The 26,239-nt window shown below is 53.3% G+C and overlaps 2 protein-coding genes and 1 long non-coding RNA gene across 3 annotated transcripts; 2 read left to right on the top strand and 1 right to left on the bottom strand.

The window, feature by feature from the left end:
- Nucleotides 1-5,163: 5,163 nt before the first annotated feature.
- Nucleotides 5,164-9,137, top strand: Wnt1 (wingless-type MMTV integration site family, member 1). The gene is made up of 4 exons (NM_021279.4): nt 5,164-5,599; nt 6,171-6,424; nt 6,999-7,264; nt 7,723-9,137. Exons 1-4 carry the CDS (start codon nt 5,496-5,498, stop codon nt 8,209-8,211), a joined length of 1,113 nt encoding a protein of 370 aa, NP_067254.1. The 5' UTR covers nt 5,164-5,495; the 3' UTR covers nt 8,212-9,137.
- A 9,951-nt stretch (nt 9,138-19,088) lies between these two features.
- Ddn (dendrin) lies at nt 19,089-23,232 on the bottom strand. Its single transcript, NM_001013741.1, has 2 exons — nt 22,912-23,232; nt 19,089-22,507 (listed from the first exon to the last, which is right to left on the bottom strand). Exons 1-2 carry the CDS (start codon nt 23,118-23,120, stop codon nt 20,584-20,586), a joined length of 2,133 nt encoding a protein of 710 aa, NP_001013763.1. The 5' UTR covers nt 23,121-23,232; the 3' UTR covers nt 19,089-20,583.
- Nucleotides 21,622-25,687, top strand: B130046B21Rik. The gene is made up of 3 exons (XR_003951472.1): nt 21,622-22,531; nt 23,543-23,629; nt 24,176-25,687. It is a non-coding gene; the product is annotated as an RIKEN cDNA B130046B21 gene (long non-coding RNA).
- The last annotated feature ends 552 nt before the right edge of the window (nt 25,688-26,239 follow it).

Below are 26,239 nucleotides of genomic sequence, written 5' to 3' on the forward strand. Positions count from 1 at the left end.
TGGCTCATCGGTTAAGAGCATCGGCTGCTCTTCCAGAGGACCTGGGTTCACTTCCCAGCAACCACATGGCAGCTCACAGCTATCTATAACTCCAGTTCCAAAGGATCCAGCACTCTCACACAGATATGCATGTAAGCAAAACACCAATGCACATAAAATGAAAATAAATTTATCATTTTTAAGACTCCACCAAGCTTCATTTGGGTTGATGTACATCTTGTTCTAAACACATTCACACCTATTGGGATGACTCAGAAAGTTATGGGACCTGTGACCAAATCTATCGACTCGAGTTCCATCCATGGAACCTTTGTACTAAAAAGAGAGAATCAATTCTTGTAAGTTGTTCTCTGATTATGCATGCTATAGCAGTCTCACTCATTTGCTTATTCTCTCTCTCTCTCTCTCTCTCTCTCTCTCTCTCTCTCTCTCTCTCTCTCTCCACACACACACAGACACTCAGGCACACACACACAAAGTGATTAAATGTTTAAATTAAGGGCTGGAGAGATGATTCAGCTGTTGAGAGAGCACTGACTGCTCTTCCAGGGTCCTAAGTTCAATTCCCAGCAACCACATGGTGGCTCACAACCATCTATAGTGGGATCCGATGCCCTCTTCTGGTGTGTCTACAGTACACATATACATAAAATAAACAAATAAATCTTTAAACATTTTAAATTAAACACAAGTGCCCCAGGAACAGTAACTAAATCTATCAGTCATTTCTTCCTCAGAGTATAGCTTGGCGGGAAAGGCTGATCCATTCTGAGAGTCAAGCTCTTTTAGAGTCAGACTCAGGGAGTTTAGTCAGAAATCATACTTAAAAAGCAGACGAGATGGAAACAAAAGGTGCCAAAAAGGTGGCAGGCCAGACCTAAAAGTCACTTTCTTTCTGTGTCAACTCTGAAAAGGGACCCCAGCCTGCTCTGCTGCATATCAGGCAGCCACTGAGCCACTGACGATGCAGAAAGAGTGTGCATAGGCTTTGAGTTCAAAGGGGCTGTCAGGTCTGGGGGAGGGAACATGCCCCTAATCTCCACTGGAGGACTGGAGGAAGAGAGGTCAGAAGTTCAAGGCTAGCTAAGACCATATCTTTAATTTGAAGCCAGCCTGAGCTACATAAGACCTTATAGCAACAAATACGCAAACAAAAATCAAAACCAACCAGGCTAGAAAGATGGCTCAACACTTAAGAGCGCCTGCAGAGGGGTGGGGGTTTAATTCCCAGCACACACATAGTGGCTCAGGGAATCTGAAGCCCTCTTCTGGCCACTGCGTGAACTGCATGCGCATGATACATGTGCATACATGCACACAAAATACTCAAAACACATTAAAAAAATAAGTCTAGCGGTGGTGGCACACGCTAGCACTCAGGAGGCAGAAGCAGGCGGATGTCTGAGTTTGAGGCCAGTCTGGTCTACAATCCAAGTTCCAGGACAGCCAGGGCTACTCTGTCTCAGAAAACCAAATAATCAAACCAATAAGACTCCTCTACCCCCAAAAAACAAAAAAGCAAAAAATAACAACTGGGTTTGGGTTTAGCTTTGAGATAAGATTTTACTATGTATCCCAGGCTGGCTATACTAGAACTGGTTACTATGTATCCCAGGCTGGCTATACTAGAACTGGTTACTATGTATCCCAGGCTGGCTATACTAGAACTGGTTACTGTGTATCCCAGGCTGGCTATACTAGAACTGGTTACTGTGTATCCCAGGCTGGCTATACTAGAACTGGTTACTATGTATCCCAGGCTGGCTATACTAGAACTGGTTACGTAGACCAAGATAGCCTCAGACTCACAGATGTGACTCACTTGCTTCTTAACTCCCAAGTGCTGGATTTACGACCGGTGCCACCAAGCCTGGTGTCCCCAAGGCTTTTTAATCCTCCTGCCTCAGCCTTCCAGGTTCTGGGACTGGCAAGCATGTGCCCCCACACAGAGTTGGCCTGGGGATTGTTTATTCTATTTTTCATTAGTTATTATTTTGTTGTTGTTTGAGATGGGATCTTTCTACATATCTCAGGGTTGTCTCATGTTTGGAGCAATCTTCTTATATTTTATTGTATGTGTGCCTGCATGTGTGTACATGCGTGTGCGCTCATGTGCATGTGCGTATGTGTGTGTGTATGTCTGTGTGTGCATCTGTGTGTGTGTGTGTGTGTGTATTGTATGTGAGCAAGTGTGCAAGCTCATGGAGATCAAAAGACAAGTGTTTAGAATCAGGTCTCTGCTTTCATCACATGGGCCCCAGGGATGAGGCGCAGCTCACCTGGCTTGCCAGCAAACACTTGTTTGTTTGTTTGTTTGGTTGGTTGGTTGGTTGGTTTTTGGTTTTTTCGAGACAGGGTTTCTCTGTATTGCCTGGCAGTCCTGGAACTCACTCTGTAGACCAGGCTGGCCTCGAACTCATAAATCCGCCTGCCTCTGCCTCCCAAGTGCTGGGATTAAAGGCGTGTGCCACCACGCCCAGCTCAGCAAACACTTTCTTTCATCTGCTGGGTCTTCTTTGTTTTGGGGAGGCCTTTCTTTTTTTTTTTTGTTTTGTTTTGTTTTGTTTGCTGTTGTTGTTTTGTTCACACATTAAAAAAAATTAAAGGTTCACTTTGTAGCTTTTTGTTTATGCCCATATGCGTATTCACATTTGTGTGGGAACGTCCTTGGAGAAAGCAGGAGCAGGAGTTACAGACAGTTATAAGCTGCCTGACCTGGGTGCTGGGAAACACCTCAGGTCCTCTGGAAGAGCAGTAAGTCCCCTTAACCAATGAACCATCTATCCGTCCAGCCTACATTTAATTTGTTTTCTTATTTACTTTGTCTGCATGTGCATGTGTGTGCATGGGACACTGGATGCCTGTGGAGGTCAGAGGTCAGTCTTCTCTCCTTCCATCCAGCGACGCTCGGGGACTCATATCCTCAGGCTTGGCAGCAAGTGCTTCCTTGTCCCCTTAGTCAGGGATTCTCCATGTAGCCCTGGCTGCCCTGCAACTCTCAATGTAGACCAGGCTAGCCTCGAACTCACAGAGATCCATCTGCCTCTGCCTTCCAAGTGTTAGGGTTGAAGGCTTGCACCACCACAGGCCTTGCTTTGGGTTTTTGAGAGTGTCTACAGAATGCTGGGAGGTGAGGAATAGCCTTGAACTTCTGATCTTCCTGCCTCCCAAGTGCTGGGGTTACAGTCATGCGCCACCAATTCCTGGCTTTTGCAGTGCTGGTGATCCAAACTAGGGCTTCATGCAAGCGAGGCAAACACGGTATCCCAGTTCCTGGGAATGTGGCTTTAACATGGATTCATTTATTAGCAGGGACCTGGGACCTGAAGACACTGCCTTACCAAGCATCTCCTCTGTGAAATAGAAGAGAGGAGAAATATTAAGATCCTGGGAAGGGGGCGCTTCCCTGTGTGACAGTGGTGCGTGATAACCAGGCTGGCAGTGCCCTCTGCATCCCACATTGGGAACAGCAGCCTGATACTCCAAGGCTGCCATGACCCTGAAGATCACTGGAATCAGGAGGAAAGTAGAATCCACAATGGAAGAGTTAAGGCTCTTGGGTAAGAGTGGGAGAAAATGGGGGTGGGGGGTGGGGACACTGCAGAAACCTGGGAGAAAAAAAATCCAACTAAAATCAGGAAACACATGGAGGCACAAATTTGCTAATCTTTCTTTAAAAAACTGTTTCAGGAGATTTATTTTATGTATGTATGTATGTATGTATGTATGTATGTATGTATGTATGTATACGTGCACCTGTGTGTGCTTGGTGTCAGTGGGGCTCAGACATCACCTGATTCCCTGGAACTGGAGTTACAGGTGGCTATAAGCCACCACTTGGGTGCTGAGAACAGAGTCCGGGGCCTCTGGCAGAGCAGTCAGTGCTTTTAGCCACTGAGCCATCTCTCATTCCCCCCAATTATGTTCATCTTGAGTTGGGCAGGTACGGTGGCGGAATAGGCCTGTAATCCCAGCAGTCACTGGACCATCATGGGTTCTACATATTAAACCTTTATGTTAGGTAGGGTCACACAGCAAGATCCGGTCACAAAACCAGCAACAACAAAACCAAAAGGAGCCAGCTTCTTCCCACAAGCATTCTTTCCCTCAGGTCTTCAGCTCCATCTGACAGCTACTCGGCTGGTGGTCCTATCCTTTCTGAGCCTAGTTGCCAGAGAAACAAGCCCGGTTCATCTTCATGACTAGCACATCTAATGATAAGCACAGGTTGACTCAAGGTGCCATAGGGTGACACTAGGTACCCAGAGCGACAGAATGACACCTATGAGTGCACGTCGTTAATCACAAACACACACACACACACACACACACACACACACACACACTCATGCACCCACCTGCAAACACAATTGCAGCCTTCTGGACGTCTCCTGTCACAGCCCCACCTCCTTCCTGATACACTGCGTTAAGTGGTGACTGTAACAAAATGACTTCATGCTCTCCCTGTCCTGAGCCAAATTACACAATTATTTGGAAAGGGCTCAAAATGTTCTTCGTTAGAAGTTTCTGGATACACCAATACACAGGAGCGTGCACCCTCAGAACACATGTACACTTTGACTTAATCTCACGGGTGACACACCGACGCTTACACTCCCCCTAGCCCACAGAGGCAAACTGCTGGGCGCTTCTGAGTTTCTCACTGCCACCAGCTCGGTTTGCTCAGCCTACCCCTACACCCCACGCCCGGGAATCCCTGACCACAGCTCCACCCATGCTCTGTCTCCTTCTTTTCCTTCTCTGTCCAGCCGTCGGGGTTCCTGGGTGAGGAAGTGTCTCCACGGAGTCGCTGGCTAGAACCACAACTTTCATCCTGCCATTCAGAATAGGGAAGAGAAGAGACCACAGCGTAGGGGGGACAGAGGAGACGGACTTCGAGAGGACAGCCCCACCGGCGCGTGTGGGGGAGGCAATCCAGGCTGCAAACAGGTTGTCCCCAGCGCATTGTCTCCGCGCCCCCTGGCGGATGCTGGTCCCCGACGGGCTCCGGACGCGCAGAAGAGTGAGGCCGGCGCGCGTGGGAGGCCATCCCAAGGGGAGGGGTCGGCGGCCAGTGCAGACCTGGAGGCGGGGGCCACCAGGCAGGGGGCGGGGGTGAGCCCCGACGGTTAGCCTGTCAGCTCTTTGCTCAGACCGGCAAGAGCCACAGCTTCGCTCGCCACTCATTGTCTGTGGCCCTGACCAGTGCGCCCTGGTGCTTTTAGTGCCGCCCGGGCCCGGAGGGGCAGCCTCTTCTCACTGCAGTCAGCGCCGCAACTATAAGAGGCCTATAAGAGGCGGTGCCTCCCGCAGTGGCTGCTTCAGCCCAGCAGCCAGGACAGCGAACCATGCTGCCTGCGGCCCGCCTCCAGACTTATTAGAGCCAGCCTGGGAACTCGCATCACTGCCCTCACCGCTGTGTCCAGTCCCACCGTCGCGGACAGCAACCACAGTCGTCAGAACCGCAGCACAGAACCAGCAAGGCCAGGCAGGCCATGGGGCTCTGGGCGCTGCTGCCCAGCTGGGTTTCTACTACGTTGCTACTGGCACTGACCGCTCTGCCCGCAGCCCTGGCTGCCAACAGTAGTGGCCGATGGTGGTAAGTGAGCTAGTACGGGGTCCGCCACTTGTCCTGGGGCAAAGAGCCAGGCACGGGCCTTACCCAGCTCCCACGCTGTGGGGATCACCAACCTACAGACCCCCCTCGTGCATTGTGACTTCACATCCAGGGTGCTCACACCTAGAACTAGCTCTGCTGAAGTGGGGGCACATCATTGGCATGCAGAAGCCCAGATACACCAGGCTCAGAGACCATTCCCATTTAATACGACCCCGTTTCTGCTGAGCAACAGGTCCCAACCTCGCTGTGGTGGGTGCTCAGGTGTCCCTTAGGTCTTGAACCAAAAAAAAAAAAAAAAAAAAAAAAAAAACCAGATATTAGCTTTGAGGTGAGGGAGTGGAATTCCTAAGTTTTTCAAGGTGGGCAAGGCTGCAGGTGGGGTTTCTCCTCGGGGGCTGACTTGAAGAAAGGAAGAGCTAAGGTAGCCATGCCTTTTCTGTCCACTCACTAGACTCTGGAGCTCAGGGCCAGGCAAGGATAGGGTGGTACAGCCTGTATGGTTAGGATGCAGGTCCCCTCCCCTGGACTGAACCCTTATGCATCCCGCCAGGGGCATCGTGAACATAGCCTCCTCCACGAACCTGTTGACGGATTCCAAGAGTCTGCAGCTGGTGCTCGAGCCCAGTCTGCAGCTGCTGAGCCGCAAGCAGCGGCGACTGATCCGACAGAACCCGGGGATCCTGCACAGCGTGAGTGGAGGGCTCCAGAGCGCTGTGCGAGAGTGCAAATGGCAATTCCGAAACCGCCGCTGGAACTGCCCCACTGCTCCGGGGCCCCACCTCTTCGGCAAGATCGTCAACCGAGGTGGGTGCCCAGGAAAGCGACGCTTCCGGGATTAAGGGAAAAGCAGGGTCATCTCCAGGGCATAGGCGGGCGAAGGCAGGGAAGACATCCCAGGGTTATATGTGATCAAACTGAGAATCGCCTGGTGCCGGCAGTTACCGTAGGTCAGCACCAGATTCTTTCTAGCCTTGCGTTGTGAGCATGATCTTTAACGTTGCTGAGCCACTGGCCCACAGAAAGGGAATTCCGGATCGTGGGCGCTGGGCGACAGCTGTTTTTCCCTAGCCTTCCTCAAAGGTACCTGGGAAGCTGATCTCTGAGGGCTAGCTAGGGTTGTGCTTCGCACCCAGCAAAGTTTGCACTGCCAATACTAGTAGCGATCTTGGCTATGCAGATTTGTTCTACTTGGGAATCTCCCCTTGGAGCTGCTCTGCTAAGGCTCTGGAGTCTCAGTAAAGCTTAGAGAGGAGGGCATTCCATGCTTCGCACACATGACTCCAAGGATGTTGGACTGTAGGGTACCAAGTCTTCCAAACAGGGTGCTGAGTTGGCCCCACGCCTTCTCTCAACTGATGCGGGGTCGCTTCACCCACAGGCTGCCGAGAAACAGCGTTCATCTTCGCAATCACCTCCGCCGGGGTCACACATTCCGTGGCGCGCTCCTGCTCCGAAGGCTCCATCGAGTCCTGCACCTGCGACTACCGGCGGCGCGGCCCTGGGGGCCCCGACTGGCACTGGGGGGGCTGCAGTGACAACATCGATTTTGGTCGCCTCTTTGGCCGAGAGTTCGTGGACTCCGGGGAGAAGGGGCGGGACCTACGCTTCCTCATGAACCTTCACAACAACGAGGCAGGGCGAACGGTACGTCGGTGTGTCCGGAACCAATGGCAGGGGAGATGTAAGACAGGTGCACGGGGACAGAGGCACAGGGAAGGGGCTTCCCGAGAGAGTGGGACTCTAGGAGGGAAGACAGAGAAGAGGTGGTGGTTGAGGGCAAAGAGGTTCCTGAGCTGATGACAGAACAGAAGAGATTAGCAGGCTATCAACACGTGGGATGTATTGAGATGGCTCCATGGCACACTTTTGAAAGATAAAAGTGACTTGCTGGCGTGGAGCAGAGTCTGGCCGAATGTCCCTATCTCAGCGGGCCATTTTGCACTTCCTCTCTCCCGAGCTTAGTCACACCTGGACCTTGGCTGAAGTTTCCACAGCATCGACGTGACCCGGGTGGGGTGGGGGTGGGGAAGTATGGGTGGTGGTTCGTGGGATGTTGGCTTTGACCTTTTCTTCCCTCCTCCCCTCGTCCCCTCCTCCCCCAGACCGTGTTCTCTGAGATGCGCCAAGAGTGCAAATGCCACGGGATGTCCGGCTCCTGCACGGTGCGCACGTGTTGGATGCGGCTGCCCACGCTGCGCGCTGTGGGCGACGTGCTGCGCGACCGCTTCGACGGCGCCTCCCGCGTCCTTTACGGCAACCGAGGCAGCAACCGCGCCTCGCGGGCGGAGCTGCTGCGCCTGGAGCCCGAAGACCCCGCGCACAAGCCTCCCTCCCCTCACGACCTCGTCTACTTCGAGAAATCGCCCAACTTCTGCACGTACAGTGGCCGCCTGGGCACAGCTGGCACAGCTGGACGAGCTTGCAACAGCTCGTCTCCCGCGCTGGACGGCTGTGAGCTGCTGTGCTGTGGCCGAGGCCACCGCACGCGCACGCAGCGCGTCACGGAGCGCTGCAACTGCACCTTCCACTGGTGCTGCCACGTCAGCTGCCGCAACTGCACGCACACGCGCGTTCTGCACGAGTGTCTATGAGGTGCCGCGCCTCCGGGAACGGGAACGCTCTCTTCCAGTTCTCAGACACACTCGCTGGTCCTGATGTTTGCCCACCCTACCGCGTCCAGCCACAGTCCCAGGGTTCATAGCGATCCATCTCTCCCACCTCCTACCTGGGGACTCCTGAAACCACTTGCCTGAGTCGGCTCGAACCCTTTTGCCATCCTGAGGGCCCTGACCCAGCCTACCTCCCTCCCTCTTTGAGGGAGACTCCTTTTGCACTGCCCCCCAATTTGGCCAGAGGGTGAGAGAAAGATTCTTCTTCTGGGGTGGGGGTGGGGAGGTCAACTCTTGAAGGTGTTGCGGTTCCTGATGTATTTTGCGCTGTGACCTCTTTGGGTATTATCACCTTTCCTTGTCTCTCGGGTCCCTATAGGTCCCTTGAGTTCTCTAACCAGCACCTCTGGGCTTCAAGGCCTTTCCCCTCCCACCTGTAGCTGAAGAGTTTCCGAGTTGAAAGGGCACGGAAAGCTAAGTGGGAAAGGAGGTTGCTGGACCCAGCAGCAAAACCCTACATTCTCCTTGTCTCTGCCTCGGAGCCATTGAACAGCTGTGAACCATGCCTCCCTCAGCCTCCTCCCACCCCTTCCTGTCCTGCCTCCTCATCACTGTGTAAATAATTTGCACCGAAATGTGGCCGCAGAGCCACGCGTTCGGTTATGTAAATAAAACTATTTATTGTGCTGGGTTCCAGCCTGGGTTGCAGAGACCACCCTCACCCCACCTCACTGCTCCTCTGTTCTGCTCGCCAGTCCTTTTGTTATCCGACCTTTTTTCTCTTTTACCCAGCTTCTCATAGGCGCCCTTGCCCACCGGATCAGTATTTCCTTCCACTGTAGCTATTAGTGGCTCCTCGCCCCCACCAATGTAGTATCTTCCTCTGAGGAATAAAATATCTATTTTTATCAACGACTCTGGTCCTTGAATCCAGAACACAGCATGGCTTCCAACGTCCTCTTCCCTTCCAATGGACTTGCTTCTCTTCTCATAGCCAAACAAAAGAGATAGAGTTGTTGAAGATCTCTTTTCCAGGGCCTGAGCAAGGACCCTGAGATCCTGACCCTTGGATGACCCTAAATGAGACCAACTAGGGATCCAGGTCTCCTGAGAGAAAAGCCTGCTCAAAAGCTCCTGCAGGGCTCTTCCTCCTGTTCTGGCAGCAGCTGGTTAAGTGATGAGGACAAGTGTGTCACCTGATGGGGACTCAGCACACCAACAGTCCAGCTCTCCTAGTGCAAGAGCTGGGGAGGTAGCAGCAATGAAAGGAAAGGATAGCCATGACTACATCCTGAGAGGGGGGGGGGGAAGCTCAAGCAGAAAGGGTGTCATTGCCCCTGGGAGGCTATCAACCTTTTCTGCAGTCTGAGCTTTGAGCAGTGGAAGGCCCACCTCTTACACTCTTCCTGGAAATTCTTTATTAGCAACCCAACCCTAACCTACAGGTAAGGGACATCCAGGAACAAGCCATGGGTTAGAGCTGGAAAGATGGCTCAGAGGTTAAGAGCACTGGCTGCTCTTCTAGAAGTCCTGAGTTCAATTCCCAGCAACCACATGGTGACTCACAACCATCTGTTAATGGGATCTGGTGCACTCTTCTGGTGTGTCTGAAGACAGCTATGGTGTGCTCATATAAATAATAATAAAGAAATGATATTAAAGAAAAGCCATGGGTTAACAGTGGGCCCTAAACTTGAACTAGAAAACTTAAAGATGCTCATAGGGAAGAAGAAAAGAGCAGAAAGCTTAGCTTCTAGACAGGGGTAAGGCTTAGAGCTCAATAAAAAAGGAACCCCAAGAGTGATTGGTCCACAATCAAAGCAGTAAGCTAACCACACCCACAAAGAGCCAGAATGAGGATTCCTTATGACCTGCAGGCTACCTCTGTGCTTGCAGTCACCAGTCAGCAGGAAAGGAATCCTTCTCAGAGTACTCAACCTGACGCCAGTCATTTCTTCCTCCCTTCCTTGTCCAACCAGAGCCTTAGCCCTGACTCAGGGAACACTAACCCTTTCCAATACCTGACCTTCATCATAGCCCCTTCCCACCAGAGAGGACCCGAAAGGCATTGACAGAAGCTACAGAGGACCCCCGCCTTCCCAAGAGCCATAACCAGTCTCAATCAGCTCAGAGAGTTTCTTCTTCTTCCCAGGATCCTTTGCTGCAGGCTATCACCTCTGGGGAAGGGGGGGGGGAAGAGGTGGGGGGGGAGGGGTGAACTCTGACCCCTGTTGGTTTTTTGACTCTGTGAGTGGGTAGAGAAGTAGATTCAGGGCCTGCTCAAGCCATTTCCTTGCCTTTCTCTCCACTGGCAAAGCTAGCACTGGGTCAGTTCTGATGAGTGGATCCAACCTGGGATACTGGATGTCTGGATGTCTAAAAGGTTCTGGGTCTCCAGTGATGATCATCCAGAAGAGCCTACTCAGTCCTAACCCAAGCTGAGCTATCAGCCCCTCAGCGCTCCCAAAGTATGAAGCCATTGGGCTGTCCCAGGGCACAAATGTGTGTGTGTCTGTGTGTGTGTCTGTGTGTGCATGCCTGCACATGCTGTGTTGCACGTGTGTGCCTGTGTGTATGTGTGCATGCACGCATGTGCACATGCACGCTTGTGTGTGTGTGTATGTGTGTATGTGTGTGTGCATGTGCACGTGTGTGCACGCATGTGCGAGAGTGTGTACGCGTGGGCTGCTGTAACTCAATGTATCAGGGAGAAGCAGCAGAATGGAGGAACCAAACCATCGCCGACCAATCTCACCCAAATCCTAACCCAGGAACCTGGAAACTAGTGTGCTGAGCAGAGGTGTCTTTCAGGAGTTGGAAAGAGAGCACCACCACCCCCTTTTGCCCAGGTATTTGACACATCTTTTGTCTTCAGTCTTCTCAGTCCCATTTGCCTTGCTTGACCCTTAATTGAGAATATTCAAATATCCATCTTTGTTGTCGCTTAAGGAGGGGATAGGCTTCAAATGACATAGTGTCTGTGACAGCTTGGGTTGTGTGGACGGCTACTGATACCTTTTCTGTACTAGCCTCTGTCAAATGCTGGCAGTGCAGCAATCTACAAGCCAGAGGTCCAGCCAGGACTCAACCAGGCCAACAAACACTAACAGGCATAGAGGGAAAGACCCTCGGTGTGCAGGAAAGGCTTCAGCACCCTTCTCTTCCAGGGGCTGGAACTTGGAAGAAGTGTGCCATGGGAAAATGCAGAACAAAGCCAGGGCCCAACACAACATGCACAAATAAAAGGAAACACTTCAGATAAAAGTGCTGGAAATGTGTGGCGTGATGGTAGAGCACGTGTAAGGACGAGATGGGTTGGATCCCCAGCCGTGTGTGTGTGTGTGTGTGTGTGTGTGTGTGTGTGTGTGTGTGTGAAGGGGCTGTGGGGTCTACAAGTGTTGCCTAGGAGCTGAGGACTCTTTTGTCCCTATTACCTGTGTTATCTGCGCTGCCCTCTCAACTGGATCAGTAGATCAGTAAGGAAGGGGGGGGGGAGGTGCGTACCTAGAAAGAGTCTCAGGGCTCAGAACACAAGGCGCTGTCCATAAGATAATGAATGTCATCAGAAATATGCCTGACGCACCTTCCTGAGGCTTCCACCCACTCCTGATCTTTAGATGCCATGCAAATACACACCACACCGGGGACAGGGACCCTGGTCACAGAGCTGACCTCAGTCAGAGCTGTTGCGGGGACTGAGTCCTGAAATATCCCAGGGGTGGCGGAAAAGCTGAGAGGACCAAGACAGCCAGCGGGGCTGCACGGTCCCTGGGGGGTCAGCACCGAACACCCTGACACTGGCATCTCGGAAAAACCCTGTCAGTGGTAACTGCAAATACCAGAGGGTCCAACCCCCCCTTCCCTACGGCCCCAGGCAGGCTCAGTCCTTGGCTCCAGGGAAGAAAATAAGCTGTCTGGCTGTGGTGTGAGCAGGAACATCCGTGCAGAGCTGCCCACCAACTCACCCTTACTCAGTCTTTCCACACCATGCCAGGGCCGGGCATGAGACAGACCACCCCCTTACCCCCTCCCCCGTCTGGGCTAAAAGCAGACACACTGGGTTGGTGAGAGAGCAGCAGGTTATAAATATGCCCAAGGAACTGCCGCCAACTCGCTCCCCTGTCATCCCCTGGGAGGGGGTAGGGTGGGGTGACACCTAAGGAGGAGCCAGGGCTGCCCTATTCAGTGAGGCCCAGAGAGAAGTGGAGCCTCCAACCAGCTGCTGAAATATTTATTGATTTTTTTTCCTTTACCTTTCCCAGGTGAATGTGCCACCTTTGACGTGTGCCCTGGACTTTTGTCTACCCCACCCTCCCTGGTATATGGCCTTATGTCCAGCGTGAAAGGGCTCAAAGCCCTGGGCCATTTCCTTACACCCTCAAGAAAATAGCAGACTTTTTAATTCACTCACTGAGTGGACATAGTGAGGTGCGCATGCGCACCTGCAGCCCCGGCGCATGCACACCCTACTCCTGGGTGATCGTACCAGCTCCAGCCTCTGTTCTGCACGCTGTGCCTTCAACCTGGCAACCTCCCAGGGGAAGGGAAGGGAAGGGAAGAGAAGGGAAGGGAAGGGAAGGGAAGGGAAGGGAAGGGAAGGGAAGGGAAGGGAAGGGAAGGGAAGGGAAGGGAAGGGAAGGGAAGGGAAGGGAAGGGAAGGGAAGGGAAGGGTGCTATCCAGCACTAGTACTGTGCAGAGTAGGTTATATGAGAGGCTGAGAATAAGACCCCTGAATATGCTTCCCCCTTTGCTTTGCCTGGTGGATAAGTTCTTTCTCTTCCTCTCCTCCTAACCATCTTCCGCGTGAGTGACTGCTGTGTACCAACACGTAGGAAGGGACAACCATTCTGTGGGATGCTGAGGGTATGAACCAGGCTACTAGAGAATCCTGACTCCCAGACACTTGCTAAGTAGGTGCCCATCTAAGGCAAAAGGGGCAGCCCTCCTCTTCCAGGGCTGAGCCCCTCCCTTCTCCATCCTCCCTATTAATCCTCGGAAGTGAAGGGGCCGTCCCTGGCGGCCCTTCAGCCCTATTGTGGCCCCTCGCCCTCCTCGGCTGGCGTCTAATTAACTCCTCCTGCCCCTGGTTTTGTGTGCCCCCCTTACTCCACCTTGTCGGCCCCGCCCCTCCGCTCGGTCCGCTCCCCCCGACGGACATTCCAGTCAGGCCGGGCCAGTGTGCCAGGGCAACCAGGGCCAGACCGAGGCCTAATCCCCCCTCCACCCGGCCGGGCTCAGGGAGCCCCACTCACCTCCCGGCTCTCTAGGGGCTGCTCGGCTCTGCTGTGGCGGAGACACACAATCAGGACAAAGGCGCAGCCCCCAGGGGGCTAACTCAGCCTTCACGCCCAGGTTGTGCGGCATTTGGGGAGTTTAATGAATTGTCCATCACGCCTTTCAGGGCCCGCCCGTCAGCCTGGATTAATCTTCGGAGCCCTGGTGGGGCAGGAGACACTAAGCCTGTATTTATTACTCTCCCATTGTCACTAATTGAGGTAATTATCTGTGACTCTGGCCTGGCCAACAATGCTGCATTCACTCCTGGGACCTCGATGGGCCTGGCTCCCACTCTCAGCACCAACCCTCCCTCCCTTCCTCTCTAAAACGCGCCAAGGGCCAAGATGGGCCCTGGAGCATGTTGGGAAAGTGGACAACGTTCCACAATGTTCCACGTTCACGTAGTGTCTCCCAAAGCCTCCTCCACTATGGAGCAGTGTTGAGGAGAAACCTGGGTCTCCTAAAGTTGGTGAGAGAAGAGGGCACACAGGCTTGACCCGCAGAAACCCCAGGCCACAGCCAGCCTGGCATGCTTCATTCCTGGGTAAATGGCACTAAAGTCTCACGGGGCCTTTCACATGTCCCTGTAGCCTACAGGACTCTGGAGTGCTAGAGGGCACATACTATTCCCTGCTAGATGAGAGGTTCTGGAAGCAGAAGCTACCAGAGTTGCCAGAGCGGCAAAGTTGGAGAAAGTTAACAAGAACAGGATAGGGCGCAACAGGGAGCAGAAGGGCAGGATGCAGAAGCATCCTAGGAAGAAGCAACCCAAAGTCAGAGCATTCCCCAGGGATCACACCAATGTGACCATCAATTAGTGCCATGCAGCAAGCTGGAGAAAAACCCAATTTAGAGTAGATGTCATATGAAGATGGCCTTCTGGGTCAAGGGAATATTCCTGGAGAACGTGTGTGTGTGTGTGTGTGTGTGTGTGTGTGTGTGTGTGTGTGTGTAATGCATGTGCATGTGGTGTGTGTGTGCATGTGTTGTATATACATGTATGTGTGTGAATTCTTGTGTGTGTGCTTGTGTGATGTGTGCGTGTGTGTGTGTTTAAGATACAATAAAGAAGAGTAGACTTGGATGAGACTTGATTTTGAGATTCTTGATGGCAAAAATTATGTTTTGGGTCACTGTTATTTTTATAAGATCCTAATACTTTACCTAGAATGCCAGGCTATATGAAGCCCGTACTTCACAACCGTTGCGGCCTGTCAGATCTTCTCTTAAATGTCTGTCCTCCGGCTCTTCATTTACCTAGTTCTTGGTCAAAAGAGATGTCTAGAGCATTCCTGGACAGTCCTGTCCTGGATGGACAACTGACCAGCTGAAGCACTAAGGATCCTGGTAGAACTCAGCGCCAAAGTTCGAACAGCGCCACCTCGTGGCAAATCTTGGGAGAGCTTCTGGAGACACTAGCTAAGAGGATAGAGCCAGCGGCTGCAGGGGCTCAGGCTGGACAGCAGCCATCCTCCTTCATGGCTGCGTTGTTGTCTTCCCGGCTTTTATTTTAAATTGTCCCTCCATTATTTGAAGTAATGTATCGTGCACTTCGGGATGTCATCAAGTTTCCCATGTGCTGAAGATAACAGAGAATACCCGGTCCTTTTGCCTGTACCCCCTGAGTGCTAGGACTTTTACGGGGCTACCATGGCCAGTTTATAGAGTTTTGGGGATCAACTGTGGGACCTTGTGAATATTAGATGAGTTTCTATCAACTGAGTTACATTCTCCTGCCTCACTTCCCTCTTCTTACACAAACCTTTTTGGAGGTGTTTTCCATGCCAAGATTTCGTGGCTACAGAGTCAAACATGTAAATCAATGTATGTAAATCATATTCTAGTAACAAATTTCAAAGGGTAACCAAGTCAACAAAGATGCCAGGCATGGTGGCACACACCTTTCCTCAGAGGATTTGGGAAGCAGAGGAGGGTGGATCTCTGGGAGTTTCCAGGCAGCTTGGTTTAAATAGAGGGTTCTAGGTGAGTGGGGGCTATGTGGTGAGACCCCATCTCCGATACAGTCCCACCATCACTAACCCACACCAAACCAACCAACCAAAAAGAGAAAGCACAGCAAAGGTCACGATGGAGAGCCAGGGAAGTATTCAGAACTGAAGTACAATAAGATACTCCCAGCTCAAAACTCTCTGTCATCACTCTTTTGATTCTTCTCACAAAAGATCCTGTGTTTCTTTAGCCAGAGGCAGAGCCTCATTGCTTTTCCCATGTTGCCTTGGAATTCCTGGGTTCAAGGGATTCCCCACCCACAACCCGCCATGTAGCCGGGACTACAGGTGTATGCGTCTGCCCCATGTGAAGGTCAGATGCTTGCTTTATGCTTGCCTTCAGTAACCTCTTCGTGACCAAGGCCTCTTTCTTCCCAGGGCCTTGTTCCCTGTGGAACTCATGTCTTCTCACATTCTGGACGCATCTGTTTCCTCATCATCTTTGTGAGAACTACCTCAAACATCCCTTCTTCAGCTTTCCCTTGGCAGAGTGACCTTGCCTGCCCGAACTCTTGAAATGCTTTGCTGGCCATCCGTGTATGCAGTAGACCAGGCTTGCACCTGCATGAGGACACAGGTTAGGTGTCTCTCATTTTGCCATCCTTGCTAGCACCAGATAGGGACATTATATGCCCTCATCAAATGATGAATAAGTGGATTCATGGATGAAGAAGCAGACGCATGGATAGATGGATATGGAGAGGCACTTGAATGGATGATAGATGAGATGTGGATAGATCAGTAAGTGCATAGGTAGGATGCATGGATAGATGCATGCATAGGAAGGATAGATAGGTGAGTGGGTGGATGGGTGGATGGATGGAAGGATGACTGGATGGGTGGATGGGTGATGATTGGATGGATAATTGGGTGGATTGATGGGTGGGTGGATGGATGGATGGATGGATGATTGGATGGTTAATTGGGTGGATTGATGGGTGGGTGGATGGATGGACTGATGGAGCATTTATCCACAGATGACTTGTATATCCTAGTTAATACAAGGAGATTCAAAGAAGGGAGCCTACCCCCATGGCATGCCATGAAGAGGCAGGAACACCCCTAGTTTAAATTTTTCTCTCTATGTGCACCCTTGAAGACTTGTCTCCCAGAGGCATTTGTGGCTATATCCCATTCCCTATGAGTCCAAGTCAAGGAGGTGTCCTCCTCCCACTTCTTTCCATAAAATATGGAAGAGTTCACAAATTTGAATGTTGGCCTTGCAGAGGCACTGCGCTAATCTCCTCTCAGCTGCTCCAAATTTAGTGTAAAAGTGATCTCCCCAAAGGTAGAAGGTGTGCCCGAGTCTCCTCGATGTCCCTGGAACACATGGTTAGTGGGCAAGTGGACAACTGAGTAATTACTGAGAGAATACTACCCTGTCCTCAACGAACACTCTGTGCACACATCCCAGGACCCTGCATTGAGCGGCTCTCCTCTCTTGCAAACACATCCACATTACTGATCTCTGTTTTGTTTTGTTGTTTTTTGGTTTTTCTGAGACAGGTTTCTCTGTATAGCTCTGGCTGTCCTGGAACTCACTTTGTAGACCACGCTGGCCTCGAACTCAGAAATCTGCCTGCCTCTGCCTCCCAAGTGCTGGGATTAAAGGCTGTGCCACCACTGTGCTCACTGATCTCTTTGATGTCCCAGTTATAGCTCTTGGGTTCCCCACCCATTTGTAGGGGGACCCAGGACACCTCAGAGCTCTCCCAAGTCTAAAAAGGGCAGGGTTCCTGGCTCCCTTAATGCCTTATCAAGCACAACAGAACTCAGGGGCAGAAAATGTTCCCAGGAAGAACTTAGCTGTGGGGAGAGTCATGGGGTCCCCTGCTAACCTAAGATGTGTTGCCCCCAAAAGAGTAGCCCTCCAGGACCTGCTGTCTTTTCTCCTGATCAAGGGGGCAGTTCCAGGGTGGGGGTGGTTGTGCCCTCCTTCAGAAGGCTGGGTAGCTGGCAGACACAGCTAGATTTAGAAGTCATTTTCACAGCAGGGAGTCGCTAACCTGCCACCCACAGGGCCCCATGGGGCCTAAGATACTACTTACCAGGGTCTGGCCCTGAAACCTGCAGACACTCCTCTCCTTCTCTCCCAGAACTTTGGCAGCTGGCTCCGACTCTATCCTTGGCAAGCTCTGGAAGAAGGCACGTGTTGCCCTGACACCCTAAATACCCAAATGTTCCCCCACACAAAATGGGTGGTTGTTACCTAACCTAGGATATGCCTTTTTCAATGCTGGGGACCAAACTCAGGACTGTGTACATTCTAGCCACACATGCATACTACCATTGAGCCACCACCACAACCCGGTTCCAAAGGGACTTCTTTTTTTTTTTTGGAGACAGAATCTTGCTGGGCTGAACTGGGATAGGCTGGAAGTTGCTGTGTAAACCAGGCTGGGCTCAAACTCATGACCATTCTCCTGACTCCAGTTTTCAAGAAAGTGCGCCATGCCTGGCTTCCTTCTCTCTCTCTCTCTCTCTCTATCTATCTATCTATCTATCTATCTATATATATATATATATATGTTTTATTTTGCCTGGATGGCATGCAGCTCATTATGTAGACCAGGCTGGCCTTGAACACCCAGAGACCCACCAGCCTCTGCCTTCTGAGTGCTGAGATTAATGATGGAGAGTGCCACCAATGGAGAGTGCCACCAACCGGGCTTCTTTCCCTAATTTTTATCTACAAGTCACCTCCTCTGTGAACTCTCCCTGGATTTTCTAAAACTAGGATCTCCCTTGATTGACTCTTCCTAGAACTTAACACAACCGTCCTCACTGTCAGACAGGCCTTGCCATTTCTGCCCTTGAGCCCAGCCCAGAGTCTAGTTCCTAGGAAGTGTTCAGTAAATGCTAGGTTTCGCTTGGCAGCAGAAAGGACTGCATTGGACGTGGTAAGACCTTTGGTATCTTTGATCTTTGCCCAGGGTGACCCGGCTTCCTTGGCCTCATCCACCAAGAGCAACAGGAAATGTGTAGGTTTCAGACAGGATCGCAGGTGAATGAATATTCCTGCTGAGCTCCGACCAGTGAACGCCCCTAGAGTTGGGAAACCCGAGTAGGAGACCCTTATCTGCTGAATAGAAGCCAGCTGTGGCTGTGGTCTGGGAGCCCTGCCCCCTCTGCGTCCTGCCTTTGGGTCTCTCTGGGTGTGATGTCAAGCTAATTGGAGGCTAAAAGCCTGAGTGGTTTGAGAGCGGTCTAAGGAGTTGCGGGAGTTAGGGTTAACGGGAGTAGGGACAGAGGGATGGGTCACCAGACCTGGTGACTGAGTCTGGGCGAAGCCCCCGCTCCTGCCCAGCCGATGGCTAAATTTACCTAGACTGACTCAGCCCTTGCCCGGAATGAGGGGTGGGGGGGAGTGCACCAGGGCAGAGGGAAGAGCCGGCAGGGGTGCGGCGGGGGGCAAGGAAGGGAGAGTCCCAGCCAGGGAACAGGGTGGACTAGAAGTTTCCACCAGAGAGGAGTCCTCCTCCCCCTCACAATGAGCGGGAAGAAGTCAAGAAGGACTGAGGGAGGGACACAGTGGGGGATAGGTCAGAGAAAGAGAGACTCCAGAGCTGCATAAAGGGGCGAGTAGATTTATTGGGCGCCTGCTATGTGCCAGGCACTGTGCAAGACGCCTTATATACATTACCTCATTAAATCCTCACAACAACCCTGCGAGGTAGGTGTTTATAAACCCCCATTTGACAGATGAGGAAACTGAGGCTCAGGGAGGTGAAGTGATTTGGCCAAGGTCACATGGCTAATAAATGGCAGACACAGAGGAAGTGCCCAGGGTTGGAAAGAAAGAAAAGAAAAAGAAAAAAGAAGAAGAAGAAGAAGAAAGGCTTAAATGTCAGTCTCAAACCGGTTGGCGTGGATTAATACAAAGAAGGGCTCGGCGCGCCCCAGAAGTCTGGGAGGCCGGAGGCCTGCTCCCGGCCCCGCGCGCGGTTTGGAGGTGTCAAGGCAGGAAACCGGCGCCGGTAACTAGGGATCCAGATAACTGGCAGTGCTGGTGTAGGGGCACTCGAGCACCAGCAACCGGGGGAATCCGCGACCTGCGCGCGCCCCGTAGTGGCTACAGCGAGTATCACACCCCGCACCGTCTGCTGAAAAATCCACCTTCCTCCTTGCCTGGCTGTTTTCCTTGGAGAGACACAGAAATTGTCAAGGTCCTATCCGGTGGGCGATACCGTCTGCGTGGAAAATCCCGGTAACACTTCAGAGCGTCACTAAGGACACGGAGATGGAGGAGAAGGGGAAGGCCTAAAAGTGTCCCAAGCTGATTCATTGGCTACCTTCCCTCTCCAGCTTGGGCCACAGCAGGCTAGAGGCAGTGAGAGGGCCATGATCCTGCTCGGCTGTGGGAGCACTCACCTAAACTGGGAAAATTGGAATAGAAGCCCTTTGTCCGTTTAAATCTGAAGACCTTGACAGTCTTCCGAACTGAGGATGACCGAAGTGGGTAAGAACCCTCAGATTCTCTCTACTCGCTTATTCACAAAATCCTAGGGACAAAAGAATGGGAGGCAGAAAGCGCTCATTTTACATTTACAGAAGTCCGGGATGCCCGGGCGCAAAAATAGTTACTCTGAGGTCCACCAGCTAGGTCAGTGGCAGAGTTGGAATTGAAACTTGAGTTGTAACATCAAAGAGAGCCCTCTCGCCAGGTTGCTGGTTGTGTGTATGCATTCATTTCTTCTCTGCCCAAAGTTCCTCTGTCTCCTCCACTCAGTCACTAGGTTCAAGGCCTCTCCATTACTTTTTCTCTCCTGTCAGGGACCCTGCCCTGCCCATCGCAGGCACCATCCCTGCCCCTTCTCTTTCTCTGTCGGAACAGTTCCACACCGAATGTAGCAGGTGTGGATGGCCCACCCACACTTTCCCTGAAACTAACCCTTGAGTTGGCAGACGCTACCTTCCCTGGTTCCTCCTCTCTCCTCTGTTTCAAGTGTGGGAACAGGTATAGGTGGGAAAGAAGAAAAGGAAGCAAACGAAGCCTGGAGAGAGAGAAGGAGCAGGTGAGCCCAGGGTGGATGGGCTGAGCGACACGAGAACAAAGAGGGGCATCGCTCACTCCCTCTCTCTATTTCCCTGTGGCGTTTTCCTGGTGTCCTCTCGGATGAAGCCTTCCTCGGTTTGACTGATGACATCCACAATCTCCCGGATACTGTCGCTCAGCCCTGCTGTCTTCCCGCCTTCCCTGGGCCGGGTGTTCCCAAGCGCAGGCAGGGTCCTCTCATTCCGCCAGGAGGCGCCTGGGGCGTCTGTGTCGCTTCCATCAGAGGAGCCGCTATGGACGCTGAGATCCTCCGCTTCGTCTGAGTCCGAATCTGGGGCGGTGTGGCGGCGGATGCGGGACACGGCTTCTCGCAACGCCCCGGCGTAGGGCCCTGGAGTCCGCGCCCAGCCCCCGCCCGCGCGCCGCGGGACACCAGCCGCTTCTGAGCCCTTCAAGCTGCCGGCGCATACCGGAGCCGCTGGGCCTAAGGTCGGGTGCTCTTGGCTACCTGGCTGCGTGGGGGCGTCTCGCGGGTTCACTTCTCCGACAGGGAACCCCAAACCGCTGGAGGAGCGCTCCTCCAATGAAGAATCCCCCTGCTGTCCGACCTCGGCCTCGCACTCGCGACCCTCGCTCGGTTGGTTTAAGACTCGACTGCTCAACAGTCGCTTTTGGCAAACTGAAGGGTTGGCAGCGGCCCCCTCGCCCTCCTCCTCGTGACAGGGCTTGGGTTGACTAAGGCTGTCGCTCACACTGCACGACTCCCCAGAGGGCACGAGCTGACCCTGCTGGGTTCGAGGGGTCGGAACGTACTGGGACTTTATCACCACGCATGTGGCGTCAATGACAAAGATGCCTTCTCTACCAGCGGGACCTCGGGAAATGCGGGGCAGGGTGTGGGCACGGCGGGTCACCTTCCAAACTTCCAGGGTCTCATGTTCTGCCCCCTCTCTTTGACCCAGGGACTCTTTCCACCCGGTGCCTCCAGGAGCCCAGGGTCTAGGGAGCGTCTGGCTGTGCCTAACTGGAGGCTTTTTAGGGGAGGCAAGCCAACACGTGGGAAGCCATATCTGCTCACTTCCTTCTTTCCCTTTCCTTGACCCCCTGAGGTGCTGCCTGGACCTGGGAACAGGACGAGGTGGGCTGCTGATCGCGGACCTAGAGAGAGCTGCGTCCGTGCCTGGACCGCCAGTCGTTTTGCCTTGGGAATGACTATCGCCAGCACTGTTCAGGCCAGCAGCAACTAGGCCTGAGCTTTTCTCTATAGCCCCTTTGCAAGACTCTGGCCTAGCTCTGGCTGCTGTACAGCCTGGAGCACCTCCTAAGAGTCCCCGTCCCTGTCTGAGACCCCAAGCTCCTAGAACATCCCGGTAGATTCGAGGATCCAGCCTCTTCTTCGTGCGCCCTCCCTCTGTCCTGGTGGTGGCTGGAACTGGGGCTGATGAGGTGGGCGCCCGGGAGAGCTCCGGGCCTCGCTTAGTCCCCAGGGTCCTGTGGGGACCTTCATAAGAAGGTGGAGCCACATAGGGTGGCGGCCGGTCCCAGCGGCGCCTTGGGGCTGTGCCTGCAGAGCCTCTCAACAGCAGGTGAGCCTCGTAGCTAGGGGGCCCTGGCCTTCTGCCTCCCCATGGCCCCGCCCATGCAACCCCTGGGTCACCCTGCGGGAGCACGGATGGTCGGGGCGCTCGCCCCACCTGCCCGAAGCGCTCTGGTCTGGAGAAAACTGGAAACCCTGTAGGTTGGGCTGCCCGAAGGGCGTTCCGGGGCTCTGGGCGGGGCTGACCTAGGGGACTCCGTCGGGCCCCGCCAGCCTTGCGCCTTTTTCTCTCGGTCTCCTTGGCCTCCCGCTCCTGCGACGCCGCCTTTCTTTTCTCTTGTTCCCGGGCTCGGACCTCGGCGGGGGGGCCCGCCCGCCAGTTGGTTGCCTCCTGCAGCACCCTGGAGGCCCAGGGTCGGCGGGGTGGCGGCTCAGGGGATCCCGGGCGCAGCCTACACCTGGGACAATGAGCAGGAACCCAGGTGAGCAGTTTGCGGGGACAGAGAGCCGAGGTCCGGGGAGCTGGGAGCACTGGAGACCACTTGGGGCAGCCATGTGGGAGGGTTCGTGTGAGTGTCTGAGCGAGTGCACGTGCGTATATGTTAGGGCTAAAGTCGAAATGAGACTCCTCGCCATCTCTCCATGCACACTTTAACAGCGACTGCCCCCATCTCACCGCCTGCCACTAGTACTCCTGTCCCCCTAAACAGCGCTCAATGATTCAGGCCCCAGTCCTCGACGAGTGGGGGGAGGGAGGCGCGGGAAAGAGAAGGGAACAGCAGCAATTGCTGGTGCCAGCGGGGAGGTCTGGACCCCACTTCCCGCCCCACCACTTGCTGCCCCTCACCCCTCCTTCACTCACGTGCGGCTCTGGGGCCCACGGGCCCAGTAGCTGGCCTGGATGTCCATGGACTGTCGAGAAGGAGCGCGACGACTATAATGACAGGAAATAGTCTTCACTTCAATCACCAACAGCTTGGACTTCTGCACCCAGAGGCAGCTGCCGGACTCCTCATCCTGGAGCTCCCGGGGGCTGTCGGGCCCCTCGGAGAATAACGGGCCATCCAGCATCCTGCCCCACCCCACCCCGGCCCCCCACCCTCCCACCCGCCCCGTGAGCCCCCTCCCAACCCAGGGAGCCGGCGCCCACTGCAGAGCGGCAGGCCCAGGGACTGGCAACTATATATACCCGGGCACACGTGTGTGCCTGTCTGTGCGTGTGTGAGTGTGTGCTAGCGCGCGAGCGCGCGCGCATGTGACACGCCGCCGTGGACGGCTCCGCGCTGCTTCCTCCCCCATGTGCACGGCCGCCCCCTGGGGCCTGGGATTGGACGCCCCTTCCCACTCACTGCTCAGGTCCCCCAAGCCTAATGGGACCTGCGAGTGGGCGGGGAGAGACTTCTGATTCTTGCCAAGCTTACGGTGCCCTCTCCTCCAGCCCCCATTTCTTCATCCTTCCCGAAGTTTTAACCCTTTGCTTTCCTGCTTGTCAGGTTGCCTGACCACCAGTGCTCTCTCTATTCCTGCCTGCTCGCCCAGACTCCTTTCTCCGACAGGGAGTGGTGAGAACAGAACTCAAGGTCTCTGCCTGCCACTCGCTGCTGGTTTCCATGGGGTTGGGGTGCAAGAGAGGCTGGCCCACAGCTGGGGGGAGCGGGCTATTTTTAGTGTCGGTGGCATTCGGGTGCAGCTGAGATGAGTAACCAGTTCCTAAGCAGTACAGAGAAGAGGTGCCGCTTTCAGGAAGCTTTTGTGCGACTCTGGGGGAGAGCTGCTCCCCCAAGACCTCAGAAAGGTGCACCTGTATGCCTCAGCTTTCTCTGCTGAGGCGGAACTCCATCTATCCTGGCCACCAAACAGCAGGACGACTCCTACTCTAAATATGGGTGTCCTTGGGCACCCACAGAGCCTTCCCTGAGCAGCAGGCTAGCTCCCCTAACCCAGAAGCCAGGATTCTAGGGTTACACAGTTCCGTGCCCACACAGCTCTTCCAAGCCTTATGTGGGGTGCAGATAGAGTGCTTAAATACATTTGTACCCTAACAGAGGGGGATGGACTAGAGTGCTCCTGTGGCACAGCCAAATCCCCTAGCAACAGAAAAGATAAAAGTGGCCTTTCTTTCCTAGGTCGGGGCTCTAGTTCACTTGACTGGCATGGTGTGGTGCAGCTCACCTTTTGGACTCACTCGATTCTGGGGGGTTGCTGCTTGCATCCTCGGGATCCCTCCCCCTATGCCTGTACCAGGTGTCCCCTGATTCACCATGGTAATGTTAGTGGCAGCACAGCCCACGCCAACCTTCCATGCAGAGACTTAGCAACCATGCCTGGCAACCATAGCAGCAGCTCAGGGGAGGGGAGAAGTGTAGGGAGCGGGATGAGAGGGTGGCAATGGCTCCTGAGGAAGAAGGGACCATTTGCTGCTCCTGACTTTAGGAACAGAAGCCTGTGGGCTTGCAAAGTGTGTCTATCCCCATTTTCCTCAGCTGCTTCCCAGGAGCTGAGACTTGGTGGGGTAAATGGGAGAGACAAAAGTTGGTTTTTCATAGAAGTACAAGGAGCATTTGGATACAGAGCCTTCTTTTTAAGGGGACAGGGACCAAAGAATTGTTATAGGTCACACTCATTGAGAAACAGCAAAGTAGAACCTGACCTGTTCTGCTGTCCCTCCCCTGCCACTCCTCAACCCCCACCCCATGCCATGATTCCACCTACCTCCTGGCTGCCCTGAGGATGGCTTGCAGGCACTGCCAGGGCCCAACAGAATCCCACAGCTTTTAAAGTCTTGCCTCCTCCCTGGACAAGTCCTCCTTGATGAAGGAATGTGACACAAGGAGACATTTGTCCTTTCCACCCTCTCCACACACACAAACATGCTCTAATTATAATCATTTGGAGGCCTCCCTCCCCCAAGCTTGGGAATGTGCTGAGAGCAAAGATGTGGATGGAGAGGGGGCCCAAGCACTGAGAGCTGACCTCTAACAAGCGCCCTGATGTGTTCCCTGTGTTCCATCAGAAAGCCCGCTTTGTGAAAACTAGCGTGGCCCAGGTTCTTCTGAAGGCTTGGCAGGAGAAGGGAAAGCCAGGGAATTACTCAGGACCTGCTCCTGGCTTGGATGCTAACCCCTATCGGCAAAGCTGCTGTAGAAGGGAACAGAGCCTGCAGGTCCTCCGTCCGTCAGGTGTTGGGTATCACTCTCAGCACAGATGATAGGTCTGGTGGGTTGACCCCAGCTCTGCTGTTCCTCCATGATGTACCCTCTACCTTAGAGGAAAGGCAAGGGAATTGTGGGTTCAAAAAGACTACCGGCCCAGCATTATCCAAACAACTCAACCTCCACTCAGAAACGCCGATGACATTAGCATCTCTCTGCCCAAAGATTCTCCTCCGTTTGCCACTTTCCAGAGACCTGACATGTTAGGGAAATTTGCATGGGCCTTAGCTAACTATGGTCCAAATAGAGAAAGTAAGGGAGCGTAACTGTGGGAAGTGAGGTGGGAACAAGTCAGCAGAGATGAGAGAGGACAGGAGTCTGGTGTGAAGGTAGGAAGACATGAAACCAGAACCAGACGGTTTCAGTTTAAATGCTAGTTTGTTTTTGTTTTTTTTTTTTAATTATTATTATTATATGTAAGTACACTGTAGCTGTCTTCAGACACTCCAGAAGAGGGCGCCAGATCTCGTTACGGATAGGTGTGAGCCACCATGTGGTTGCTGGGAATTGAACTCAGGACCTTTGGAAGAGCAGTCAGTGCTCTTAACCGCTGAGCCATCTCTCCAGCCCTAAATGCTAGTTTTAATTTTTTTTTTTTTTTTTTTGGTTTTTCCAAGACTGGGTTTCTCTGTGTAGTCCTGGCTAGCCTTGAACTCCACCTGAGATCCACCTGTGTCTGCCTCCAGAGTGGTGGGGTTAAAGGTGTGGGCCACCACTGCCTGGCTTTCTTTTCTTTTTTTTTTTTAAATAGACATGATTTCACTATGTAGTTGCTCTGTATTTAGACCAGGCTAGCCTGAAACTCCAGAGCTCTCTCCCTCCCTCTCTGCCTCTACCTCCCAAATGCTGGAACAAAAGGAATATCCCTCCATGCTTGGCTGCCAGCTTGGCCTTAAAACATCATATTTATGTGTATGCATGATGTCGTCGTCATCATCATAGTCGTCATATGTGTGTGTTGGTGCACATGCCATGTTG

This window comes from Mus musculus, chromosome 15 (assembly GCF_000001635.26).
Source record: "Mus musculus strain C57BL/6J chromosome 15, GRCm38.p6 C57BL/6J".
Lineage (NCBI taxonomy): Eukaryota > Metazoa > Chordata > Mammalia > Rodentia > Muridae > Mus > Mus musculus.

Bases quoted from the DNA above. Each gene is read 5' to 3' on its own strand.
- Wnt1 (NM_021279.4), top strand. From the start codon at position 5,496: ATGGGGCTCTGGGCGCTGCTGCCCAGCTGGGTTTCTACTACGTTGCTA. The intron at 5,600-6,170 runs GTAAGTGAGCTA...GCATCCCGCCAG, and splicing joins AACAGTAGTGGCCGATGGTG to GGGCATCGTGAACATAGCCT. The intron at 6,425-6,998 runs GTGGGTGCCCAG...CTTCACCCACAG, and splicing joins CGGCAAGATCGTCAACCGAG to GCTGCCGAGAAACAGCGTTC.
- Ddn (NM_001013741.1), bottom strand. From the start codon at position 23,120: ATGCTGGATGGCCCGTTATTCTCCGAGGGGCCCGACAGCCCCCGGGAG. The intron at 22,508-22,911 runs GTGAGTGAAGGA...TCATTGTCCCAG, and splicing joins CGTGGGCCCCAGAGCCGCAC to GTGTAGGCTGCGCCCGGGAT.